General features: G+C 46.7%; 2 protein-coding genes across 5 annotated transcripts in view; both read left to right on the forward strand.

The window, feature by feature from the left end:
* Positions 1-3,718, forward strand: part of ERN1 (endoplasmic reticulum to nucleus signaling 1) — a 30,694-nt gene extending 26,976 nt beyond the window's left edge. For all 4 annotated transcript variants that reach the window (XM_051797646.1, XM_051797645.1, XM_051797648.1 and 1 more), the window contains 5 exons: positions 1-148; positions 621-748; positions 1,327-1,450; positions 1,700-1,767; positions 1,958-3,718. In XM_051797646.1, coding sequence (XP_051653606.1) covers positions 1-148; positions 621-748; positions 1,327-1,450; positions 1,700-1,767; positions 1,958-2,164 — 675 coding nt within the window. In that variant the 3' untranslated portion in view covers positions 2,165-3,718. The remainder of the gene's footprint in view (positions 149-620; positions 749-1,326; positions 1,451-1,699; positions 1,768-1,957) is intronic.
* A 1,805-nt stretch (positions 3,719-5,523) lies between these two features.
* On the forward strand, positions 5,524-12,397 carry LOC127475647 (sterile alpha motif domain-containing protein 9-like). Its single transcript, XM_051797636.1, has 3 exons — positions 5,524-5,735; positions 6,175-6,219; positions 6,747-12,397. Exons 2-3 carry the CDS (start codon positions 6,216-6,218, stop codon positions 11,408-11,410), a joined length of 4,668 nt encoding a protein of 1,555 aa, XP_051653596.1. The 5' UTR covers positions 5,524-5,735; positions 6,175-6,215; the 3' UTR covers positions 11,411-12,397.
* Positions 12,398-12,761: the final 364 nt, after the last annotated feature.

Below are 12,761 nucleotides of genomic sequence, written 5' to 3' on the forward strand. Positions count from 1 at the left end.
ACCTACACCGTGGACATCTTCTCAGCTGGCTGTGTCTTCTATTACGTGGTGTCAGAAGGTGGCCACCCCTTTGGCAAGTCCCTGCAGCGACAAGCCAACATCCTGCTGGGAGCATACAGCCTGGAGGCCCTGGATGCAGGGAGACATGGTAAGGACATACCACAGAGATCAGGGAGTGTCCCACGGTGTTAAGTGCCAACAGAAATGAAAGAAATATGGCTCACAGGATTCCCAGCCTGGCAGCAGTGACAGTTTACTCCTCAGGTACTCCTGAAGTAAAGGACCTAAAGTTCTCATTTACAGTACCCCACAGCATCTCTGGGATACACATTTGGAATTCTGTGAAGTTATTTCCTGTAGTTAAAGGGTAGGAAGGAGCTGCACTGTGATATTCTTAGTCTCTGAGTCAACCCTTCTGCCTTCCTGCTGTTGCCCAGCATGTCTCTGAGGGCACGCCTGAGCTAGCAGGGCAGGAGGAAGTGGAGACCATGATGAATTTGTGAAGTTCAAAATACTGTAAAAGTACAAAATGCTACATTTCCCCACAGCCTAAGAGTGTAGGAAAAATGAAATAAAACCAAAGAAGTACCATAAATTTCCCTGCACCCTTTTCCTTGCAGAAGACATAGTTGCTCGTGATTTAATTGAGCAGATGATAAACATGGACCCTCAGAAACGGCCGTCTGCCAGCTGTGTGCTCAAACACCCCTTCTTCTGGAGTTTAGAGAAACAGCTCCAGTTCTTTCAGGTTTGTGGTGACCTTTTCTCTCCTTGAGTTCTCAGGACTCCTGCAGACTTTGTTCAAGTCTTGAATTCAGAAGCCACAGCCTTTCTGTGAGGAGTGAAGAGCCAAGCTGTAATACCTGGGAGTAGCTCCTAAGGAATTGGCTTAGTCACAGAGTCAAGGAGGTTGGAAAAGACCTTTGAGATCGAGTCCAACCTTTTACCCAGTACCACCTTTCTAGGAGGCCAAAACACGCTGTTATCAACTTCCCTTGGTGTGAGGAAGGTCTCCAGCAGTACAGGACTGAGGACATGGCCAGGGGGGTTTCAGGAACAGCAGTGAATATGCACTAAGTCCTGATCTGGGGTGGGAACTGGCTGAGGACCTGAGGCTTTATCTTCTCTGTGCTAAAAAGGCTTTGGCAGATGGTGAAACAAATCATCTCAGAAACTTCTGCATCCTATTCCCAAGCACTGTCAAGGAGTGAAGTGTAATTCTAACTTCATTACCAGGATAGGCTGTAATTGGCCAGAAGCAGCAATTTGAAATTGTTGTGAAAAACTCAGAAATAAAACTAGAAATAACCTGACTGTCTCCTCCAGGATGTCAGTGACCGGATAGAGAAAGAATCTTTAGATGGTCCAATAGTCAAGCAATTAGAAAGAGGTGGAAGAGAAGTGGTGAAAATGGACTGGAGAGAGCACATCACTGTTCCTCTTCAGACAGGTAATGGGCAGTGTTTTAACGAGGGGAAGGGAGTTAGATGCTGTTCCCAGTTTGCTGGGATGGGAAAGTAAGGATAACACTGTCTCTGTTTTGGCACATGACCTCGACTTGTCAGTAAAGTATTTCTTCAAACTCAAGTCCATGTTTATGTACTGAAACAGCCCTACAAGGATCTGTGGTGTGGGGACACACCCCAGCAGCTAAAACTGCATCACAGCACAAGAAGAAATCGTGTCATTTCTCTTGCAGATCTTCGAAAATTCAGATCGTATAAGGGAGGCTCAGTACGGGACCTTCTGAGGGCCATGAGAAATAAGGTAAAGGACTCCTTTCCCTCAGCACCACACCCCCCTGCTTGGTGCCAGCCTGTGCCATCCCTTGGTTTAGGCCCTGAGCTCCTTCACGACAGAATAGGAGGTTTCCTTGTCCAGGAAGACCAACAGCTCTACTTACAAGAGGCTCCTTGTACATAAACTGAGCTTTCCCATCTTCTCTTTTCCTCCCCAGAAGCACCATTACAGGGAACTGCCTCCCGAAGTGCAGGAGACCCTGGGCTCCATCCCAGAGGACTTTGTGTGTTACTTCACAGCTCGGTTCCCTCGCCTGCTCCTGCACACCTACCACGCCATGCACATCTGCTGCCAGGAGAGACTGTTCCAGCATTACTACCCCGAGGACTCTGCAGAGCTCAGCCTTGCAGGAGACACTGTTTGAGGACAGGGATGGAGCTTTCTTCTCTGGGACCAACATTCCAAGCACAGGCCTACCTTTAGCAGGGAAAAGTGGGATCAAAGAGCTGAATTCTCTCTCTTTGAAGAAACCAAGCTTCCAAAAAGTGCCTTGTCCCTCTGCCTGCACTGGATCAGGAGGTGGTGGGAGCCCAAGGAGCGAGAGGTAAAGTGGTGAACCCTGGGGATGGAGTTGTACTCCAGGGCAGTGTTCCAGACTGTGGAAGTGGAGAGCAAAAGCTGGATAAAACCATCACCCAACATCCCTGTACTGTATGTGATTTTGTAACTTATGTGTTTTACTACAAACAGAAAAAAAAATCAAAATACAGCGATTGAAATCATAATTACCGAGGACTGGGAACTGCAAAAGGAGCCCTTTGGTTGTAGCAAATCATCCAAACCTGCCATTGCACTGCTGCCCAGTGAGGTATTGGGCACACCAGTGATTGCAAAGGGAATCATCGCTCATCAGCCAAAACCAGTAGGAAAGAACCACTGCTGGTTAATCTGTACTGCCCCAGAAAATTAGTCCCTCGTACTTGAGCAGATACAACGAACTTCTAAAAAATACTGACTTGAAAAATCAGTTCAAGGTTTACCTTCATGGAAAACAAGCCTCACTGTTTAATATCAACCAGTATTCACAGAAGAGCTTGACCAGCCCTCGACTGAAATCACAGGGTCAGAACAGCCCTGCACAAGCCCGTGCAGGAAGCACAGCCCTGGCAGCCCAGAGCTGCTCGTGGTTCATCAGCTGTCCCTCAGCAGCAGGAAAACGCTGCCGAAACGGAGCCAGAGGTGAGAGAGGCCTGGGGAAAAGGAGCTAAAGAGGAAACAAGGAGAGCTGTCAGGAGCAGAGAAACCAGGGCAGTGCTCAAGGGGTGCCATGGAGCTCTTTGTGTGGGCTGGTGATTCCATGCCTGGCAGCCTGGGTGTGTAAGGATGCAGTATTTCTTTTCACTGGCCCTGAAGTTGTGACAAAGCATCATGTGTGCAAAGGATGAAGAAATGCTGAGTTCTGTAATGTAACTGGGGTGTTCTTTTACTATGTATTTATTTAAGGTATTTATATTTATTTAATTTTTACTACAAAGTGGTATCAAATACAAGTGGCACAGGTATGAAACATGCCAAATCAATCTTAATTGGGTTTGTGTTTGTATTTAATCACCTCATAGCAACTGGAAGAGGAAAGTGATACTGCATCTTTCAATGAACTAATTAAAGGAGAAATTACAGAGTGGGAATTTGTATGACTGTGCCATTGTGTCTTAAACTAATAAATTATTGCCAGTAATGTGTACGATTGGGTGCATAAAGCTACTTTAAAGGAAGCTTTTTTCCTAGTTTTATAATGTATGAGAGCAATTTACCTAAGATGCCAAACTGTGCAGGTTACATGTTTCTAAAGCTTGAAAAAAAATAATGGTAATTTTACCTAAGAAGATTCAAAGCCTATTTCATATTTTTGTACTTCTCATGTAAAGTTCTTTTATAAATCTACTAAATAAAGACTTGTACTCAGATTAAAACCCCACACCTCTTAGTGACAACGTGTGTCTGGGGTCTGCTGCCAGAACTGGGCTGGGGGCAGCGAGCAGGGAAGAGGCTCCTGCCTGAGCAGCCTGTCCTGCCTCCCTGGAAAACAGGCACATGCCTGATTTTTGAGTCTGCTCCAACCACTGCCTACCTGCTAATCCCAGATGGGGCTCCAGTGCAGGAACCACACCGAGCTGCTGGGGTGGTGAGCACTGAGCCTCCTGGAGGGCCTGGGGCACCTCACTGTGTTACTGTGACAGGCCCCAGGCACCATCACCTCCTGGAGGCTGAGGCAGGTGAGCAGGTAAGATAAAATGGCTGCAAGAATTTGCACTGCTGTGCAGTCCAGAGATAGCCATTAATTTTTTTGGTGCAACTGAGCTGGTGATCACGTGTTTTCCAGGAAGAAGAAAGCTGGCAAGACAAGGTTGTCTGCCACACACACCCTGACACGTACATGGCAGTGGGGCTCAGCTTGCTGTGCAAAGGTAGTACCACCCAGTAGCACCACCCTGCTCAGAACGGGGTGGAGACTTAGGGGCTCATCAGGACTCTCTCAAAAGTAGTTCCTTTTTTTATTCCTGGCCATCAAACCCACAGGAGCCCTGCAGAATACACACAGTGCTGGAATTGCTGCCCGTGCAGCTGAGACAGGCCCCCCGAGCCTGACACTGCAGCTTGGAGCACCTTCCCTCCCTCCTGTGGAGACATCCCGTTACCCGCGGGCTCTGCCAGGTAAGCCTCCAGCCCTCCCTGTGCCCAGGGGTCCTGCGGGGGATGGGGTATTCCCAGCCTGGCAGGTTACCTTCCCGGGAGCAGGCTTTAGGAAAAGCAAGGCTGTCCCTCCAGTGCCCCCAGCCCAGCTTTGCCCCCGACATCCCGCAGGGGTAAGAGCTGCTCGGCAGCACCAAGTGGGACTGTCGGAGCAGCTCAAGGAGGTGGGCACAGAGCCCTCTGCCCCTCGACACCTGCAGCTACATCCCCTCCCTGCCCGCCCAAGCCCCGCTGGAGCACACATGGGCTGCAGGGACCACGAACCCACCGCCGCCCCCGGCTGCTCTTAAACCCGGGGGGGGTCAGGGGCCCGCGGGCCCCTCAGTCCTGCCCCCCCTCCACTCCAGTTTCGATTCCCCGACAAGTTTCGTTTTCGATCCCTGACGTCGCTGTCACAGTGTCGCTGTGGCACAGAGACAGGCAGGGGAAGGGGGGGAGGATTCACCACAAGCCCCGCCCCGGGAGGTGACCAGAGGAACTAAAAGACCCGTATTTCAGGGACACTTTTTGCCCTCTTTCTCGGGGAAGGCTGCACCAAGTATCAATGGAAATGTCTCCCACCATTTTCCCAACCAGCCTGTTCACGCTGACTGAGAGGGATCCCCTCACACCCACAGCACACCAAGGCAGTCCAGTAACAGCCTCCCCTCAGAGCCACCTGCCCACACCAGAGCCTCTGCAGGGCTGACCAGGTGTTGACAGGCTAAATGTGACTTTTTTCTAGCATCCCTTATTCTACCAGACCCAAACCAGCACCTTCTGCCGCACTCACCTCGTGCCAGGCCGCGGTCCCAGGTTCCCTCAGTTACACCTCTGCAGACGAGTGTTGCTTGCACAGCACCGTGCACTGCCTTTGTGCTGCTCCTGCTGCCCCTCCAGAGCTGTGAGTGGCACTGCTGTAGCACCGTGAGCTGCAGGCAGGGAGCTGGCACAGCTCCTGCACCCGCTGAGCCAGCAGAGCTGAGGTTTCACACTGTGAGAGAAGGAACACCACCACCACCCCCCACCCTTGGCTGTGACCTGTGCTCGTGGGTGGCTGTGGCTGACGTGTGAATGTCCCGTGCTGGGATGCTGAGCAGGTGTATTTATCCCATTCCTCCAGCAGTACAGAGCCAGCTGTCACTGCTGTCCCTCTCTGAACCCCTGGCAATGGAGGTGAAGTCTCGGGTGAGGACACCGCACTGAACAGAAACCCTTCTGCTGGGTCAGGCACTGAGCTGAACTGCTTCATGGAAGTTTTGGTGAGCACCAGAACATGTGGAAAAAAGAGGGAGAGGGGGAGACTGTACCAGGAAAAAAAGGGAGTATGAGGGAACAAAAGGTAGGGAAAGGGAGAGTGAGAAAAAGTGCTAGAAAGCAAGGGATGGAACCTGGGGGATGCAGGGCCTCCTCTTTTCCAGTATCCAACAGAAGGAGCTGTCAGAAGGGCTCAGCTGGCAGCACAAGTTTCTCCAGCAGTTCCCATTTCTTTCACACCCACGTGTGTCAGGAGCACCAACAGCTGCCTTCCCACAGAACAGCTGTACAGAGGCAGTACAGCTGGCAAGGCCAGGCTTCCAGAGATACAGAAATGACCTGGGACCAAAAAAGAGGGGAGAAGACTGGGAGAACAAAGTCAGCTTGAACTAACACAGGAATGTTAACTGTAAATCTGAAGACAGTTATTTTTTCCCTCTCTAGGGTTTTGTGCATTAACAGCAGGATTTCCCTCACCCAAGACAATGGGTAAGTATTGCTTTCAGAAAAATTTGTACTTTATATGTAGCTATTTGTTTTTTAATATCTGCATTTTAAGGATTCATCTCTAGTGGGGAACTAATCAGTACTCTTAACATCATCTTAGGGTTTGTACTTTAACAGAAAATAATCAGCCTCAAGTGGGTAAATGATCTGCCCAAACCTCTCCAGTTAGACAATCCAGCCCTGTCAGTTCCCATAACCTTATCACATCATTCCTTCCCTGCAAAACATTTGGGTTATTTCCATGACTCCCCATCAGGATCACTTCCAAACCTCTTTCATAGTTTCCTGCTTTGCTGATTTATTAGTCTTGTACCATTGCCTAGGACTGCTGCTGATTAAGGTTAAGGATACTTTGTCATCAGAGCTGACAATCTTGAGAAGTTGAGATGTGCTCTCTCACTGACTGGTAGAAAGAAAACAATCTAGCATTCAGTGTGGCCAGTTCTGCCTTGTCAAGCACGTTGACATGTTTTTAGTTTATATTTCTAATACATAATTTCAACTTCTAGATTACCAAACATTACCTGTGAATGACTGGGATGAGAACCATGTCAAATGCTGGCTGGAATCTACTGGAATCAAGAAAGAGTATGTAGAAAAACTATACACAGAGGAAGTGACAGGTCCAGCACTAATGGAACTGGATGAGTCTTTCCTCAAAGACATGGGTATGAAGGGAGGCCAAATCCAGATCTTAATCCGCAAGAGAAATGAACTTAGGCAGCTCCAGGGCAATGCCCAGCAAGCCAAGAATTCCAGCAGCAAAGTGCCGGACAGAGGGGAGGCACAAAGAGCCCCGGTGAGTCCCAGCACTGCCCCTGCTCAGAGCACGGCTGGGGGAGGCAGCTCTGGGGCCACAGGAACAACCAGCACTGCCAACACAGCTCCTGCCTCTGGCAAGAGGCAAAGGAGGCGTGACAAGGCCCAGCTTCAGAGCCCTGAAGAGGTCCTGGAGCTCAGAAACTGCCGACCCTTTAGAAGTCAGGATGCTGACTTCAAGTACGTGAAAGACACAGTTCTTGCTCCAGAATCAGGAGTCACTGATTTAATCATTCCTTGCCATGAATACAAGTCTTTGGCCACTGCTGCAGAACTGAACAAAGAGCAACTGCAGTCAAAGTTTGCCTCTGAAGTGATCAGATTTGCTTCAGCCTGCATGAACATTCGAACAAACGGCACCATCCATTTTGGTGTCATGGACAGTGTTGAGGACAAGGGTTGGAAACACGGACAGATCGTTGGCATAAAGGTCAAAAAGCGAGAAGACTATGTTGATGCACTGGATTTATATATAGAAAAATGCTTTTGTGATAATTTACAGGAAACTGCAAGGAAATGCATTCACCCACCTGTTTTTGTTGAAGTGATTTCAAAAGACCCTCAGGAACAAAGGTTTGTGGTGGAGGTTGACATTGAACCAACATACACCTTAGTAAAGAAGAGCTGTTTTGAAGTGTGTTTGCCCAAATACAACGAAAGCAGCCACAAGGTGATCCTGACCAAAGAGCCAGCTCTCTACCAGAGAGTAGGAGCCAAGTCTGAACCTGTGCAGCGCAACAAACTCACTGCCTTTATTCAGGCTGTGCCAGACAGGGATGCTCAGAGAGAAAAAGCTGAGCTCTCCAGCACACAAGTGCACACAGAAATACCTCAAGATTTAGGAAGAAAGTTATCAATCCTGTTAAATGATGGCAAAAGCTATATGGATGATTCCCTGCGGTACATCCTTGTCACAAACAGATGTGAGCAGGATAATCTGAACTATATCAACTTTCTAATGCACCTGAACATTTTCTGTGTCTTTGACTTTGATGAACATTCCAATGTGTCAGGGCTGTGCAGCAAGTACAAAGAGCACCATGAAGCAAGTTCTTACTTTTTACAGGATTTTTTCAATGAAATTAAGACCGATACCCCTCCCTCTCAGAAGCTGTTTGATCAGACCAGCTGGATATTCTGCAATGGGCGCAGTGACTTCCTCGGGGATGAAAAACCTTGTGATGAAAACACATGGATTAGAACGAAAAAAAAATACCTTAAGAAAGTAATTACTTGTATCTGTGAGGAAATCCTGCCACAGAGGTCTTTCATTGTGCTTTTCCTATTGCTATCACCAGTGCAAAAACCACTTGTGGACACTTTTCAGGAATTCTATACAGAGATGAATGGCATGGAGTACATCATTTGCATTGCAGAGTCCAGAGAAAATTATGGAAGGTGGGCTAATCTGGCTCAGGCATCCTGCAGCATTGAGACACTGGAACAACGCAGTGTTGTGGGCATGAAACTCAGTCACATCGATGCCACTGTCCAGGCAATGCTGCCTTCCACAGCTCAGCCCAGACACCTGCCCGTGTCCACTGGAGGGGTGTGTATACTCCCCTCGAGGGAAGAAGAGAAACTCTACTCCCTTGAAATCCTTTGTGCTGACCAATGTGATGATATCAAACCAAACCACTGGACTGAAAAACAAATACAAGAAATAGAACAAAATTTTTACCGAGGGAGAAAAATCATCTGGGAAAACTTGTGGCTTGCTGATAAAAGGCTCTGTGGGGACATCATTGAACGGGAAGCGTGCAAGGACGCCAGCAAACTCCTGGATGGTATTTTACGAGGCACTGTCCTGAACTACCCTGTGGCCAAACTAAAGATATTTCACCACCCTGGAAGCGGTGGAAGCACAATAGCACGGCAAGTTCTGTGGAAAAGCAGAAAGCACTTCAGATGTGCTGTTATCAAGACCTTATATCCACCTTCAACTGTTTGTAACCACGTGCTTGCACTTAGAGATTATGAAGAAAGAGAAATCACTCACTGTTTTCCTGTGCTCCTCCTGATCGAAGATTACGATGATGAGTACTTTGAAGAACTACAGACTGTGTTATTGGAGGCTGCAGCAACCAGGAAAATGAACACCCCCAGACCTTACTTCATCCTCATATGCTGCAGACGATGCAATGACCCTGAAAGTCTCTGCAAGGCTTCTCCACTGGACACAGTCGCTGTCACTCACAAGCTGACAGAGTCTGAGAAAAGTCTGTTCAACACCAAACTTGAGAAACTGAAGCAGAAAGATGTCAAGCCAGAATTCATACTTACATTTGTCCTGATGTGCGAGGAGTTCAACGCCACGTACGTGTCAGACTTGGTAGCACACACACTGCACGGCATAGACCTTCACTCCCGGGACACCTGCCTGATGCGTTACGTGGCTTTGCTCAATTGCTACGTACCCAATTCCTATGTTTCCCTGTCACACTGTGAGGCCTTTCTGGGACTGGGGGCATATACAGAGAGAACATCAAGAGTATATGATTTCAAACATCGCTTGAGTGAACAAGCGAGAATGATTTTTATCGAGCTAAGGGAAAGTACCAGTTATATTTCATCTGTTCGGATAATACACTGCCTGGTTGCCAAAGAAATTCTCCATCAGCTTTCAGGAAATGAATCTCAAAGTCAACTTGCAATGAATCTTATTCAGGAAAAGACACTGTTTGAAAACAGATTTGGACGAGAAGAATTCATAAAGTTTATCAAACATCTCTTTATTCGACGAGATAAAAGAAGCAGGGGTGACAACACCGACACGCTCTTCTCCCCATTCATTGAACACGTCTGCGAAGCTGAAGACTGTGAAAAAGCTATTGCTGTTTTAAAAGCTGCATATGAACTCCTTGGAAAAGATCCTTTTTTTGCCCAGCAGCTTGCCAGGCTAAATTACATCAATGAAAAATTCGAAGACGCAAAACATTGGGCAGAGGTTGCAAAAGGTCATTTGCCAGATGATTCTTTTATTTTAGATACAGAAGGTCAAGTCTACAGGAAATGGTTTAATTTCACTGTGGATAAAATGACAGAGGAGGACACCCCTGAAATGGTCATTGAGAAGATACAGATTGCTCTTAAAGCTATGAAATGCTTCAGGGCTGCACAACAGGCTGCGAAAGCAGAACGTGAAATTATGAACAACGCTGGCTTTCACGGAGAAGTAGAAGTAGGTTGTCGACTCCTCCGGTTCCTGTCCACAGTCCCTGTATTCCGCAGAAGTCCAGAGGGGGAATACACTGAGCTTGTGAAGTACCTCACCACAGATTACATTCCTGAAGAGATAAAAAGAACATGGGGGAGGCTTCACTCCCGCCTGAAGGGCTTGCGCCAGAACCTGTACAATGCTCTGGAATGGATCTCAGAAGAACTAAGTTATTTCCAGACAGATAAAAACCAAGACAAGGATGATGAAAGTGATGAAAAGGAAGAACAAATTTATAATCCTAGAAAATGGCTGAAAAGACAGTCTGAGGTATATGCTAAATACTTCATTTCAGCATCACTTATTGAGGAGAGCAACAACGGCCCTGAAACCGAGCTGATCAGAAGCATGAGCATTTACAAGAATGGTGGAGGAAATGTCACCAACATCCTGTCGTTCTTAACAGATAAGAAAGAGAGCAGGTCAGCTGAAAAGCTAGAAAGGATCCTCAGTTTGTATCCAGACAACCCACTGAGGGACAGGTTGGAGGACAATGACCTGATCAATTATATTTTGTGCCACATCACCTTAGCCTGCTTAGCACCAGGATCAGCCAAACTTCTTCCACTGCAAACTCTTCGTGAGCTCAGTACAAGATTCTTCAAAGCAAAAAGACCATTTCCAGCAAGTGCCTATTTTTTGCTCACCTTGCTGTACTGGCCAGATGAGGCATTGGACAAAGATCATAATCCAGACAAAGATGAAATTCTAACTTCAGCCCTTCAAACCCTGAAACGTTTATATGACATCAAGATGAAAGATGTCCCTACCAGGAAGAGAAGAATCTACACCCATTTTTTTCTAGGAAAGGGTTATGGCCTAAGTAAGATTGTGCAGAAAGCTAAAATTGATAAATTAATTACAGGGCCCTTAGATGAGAGAAGAATGAAGTGGCTACATGGAACTGTGTGGAATATTCCCAGGATTCGTGACAGTCTCAAAAGAGTTTCTGGCTGGACAGAGGACAGGAATTTGTTTATATATGGCCACAAAAAGAAGCTCCCCATCCTGGCACTCCATCGTGAATCAGTGCCCCTTGGAAATGAAAATGTGACCTTTTATTTAGGCTTTTCATTTAATGGGCTTGTTGCTTTCAATATTGAGGTTGAAAACGATGCAGCCTGCAGCAGAACCTAAGGGGTGTAGCACTGTAACAACAGGCACTGTGCTCTGAGAACATACAGCACTGGAAGTGTCTGCCCTGGCTGAGCACCAGGGAGCAAGAAACCCACAATTAACTCCTTGAAACCTACTAGGAAAGTGTACCTTGAGACAAGCCTTTGACAGTTCTGGAGTCACAGAAAGCAAGATTTCAACCTTAAGACAGCAAGAATTGCTGCCAAAGACTCACTATTTCTCTTCCCCCAATATCTGGAGAACTGAGCTCTGGAATAAAACAGGTCTAGTGGGATCCCTTTTTTCTCAGCTCACATATTAGGATTTTAAGTTAATTTCTGGGTGGTCTTGATCAGTAACAGAATTTGTCCAGTGTAACATTTTTCTTCCTGAATCAGCAGCAGAGAAGTGAACTCACACCACACCCAGTGCTCTGGCTGTAACACACTCCCCTCACTGATACTGCCATGGATGAAGTGAGCCACCCATCAACTGCAAAGCCAACACCCAGCAGAGAAGCATTTTTAAAACAGACTTTGCAAACATCAGATATGATAAAAAACCAGGCCTCAAATTTTATCTGACTCCACTGCTTCTCTGGGTAAATATTACCTTATTAGATCTATCTGTACCTGGGGTGGGGTGCAGACACACAAGCAGTGAAGACGTGGATGACATAAAAGATTATTTGTAAGCACTGTTATGAGTCCATAGTCCAAACAATTCCTGCACTTGGTGAAATGTTTTTGCATTATCATCCAAGAAATGTATAGAGTACAAGTCTTAAATTTATACCCATTCTTTGAGAAATGCAAGGGAGTTTGTTTTTTAGCACTGTTTACAACGATCGTGTCACATTCAGTTTCTAATAATAAAGCTGTCTGATATGGCTGGAGTTTGGTATTGTTTGACAGAAGATATTGTGACTACAATTGCCAGAAAATCTGTCATATAACTTTTTTTATCTAATAAACATCCTTTATGAAGAATTACCATATCTACATGAGCTTTATTACCCTACCTGAAGATGTAGTTCTAACAGTAGCAAGGTATGATTTGCTTTTCCAACTTCAGACAAGATCTGGGCTCAGTCAAAAACTGTAAAAGGAATTGCAAGTCACTGTGAATTCAGAAGAAACAGGATGAAAACAAAGATTATTATCTAGTCCAAGCCTTCATCTTCTGGCCTCAGGGAGCAGAAACAATTGGCAGGAGCAAGAGAGCTGGAGGGCCAGAGAAAGCCCCCTCTGCCCCCCAGCCCTGATGCAGGAGACAGGGGTATGTTTGAAAATTTAGTTAGGCCAAGGCAGCTTTCCTAGTCTAGAATGGGGCATAAGGATGGCTTCAACCCAGAGCAGAAACAGGACATGCA

Source organism: Manacus candei, unplaced genomic scaffold (genome assembly GCF_025592945.1).
Source record: "Manacus candei isolate 608988 ecotype Guabito, Panama unplaced genomic scaffold, ASM2559294v1 h1tg000047l, whole genome shotgun sequence".
Lineage (NCBI taxonomy): Eukaryota > Metazoa > Chordata > Aves > Passeriformes > Pipridae > Manacus > Manacus candei.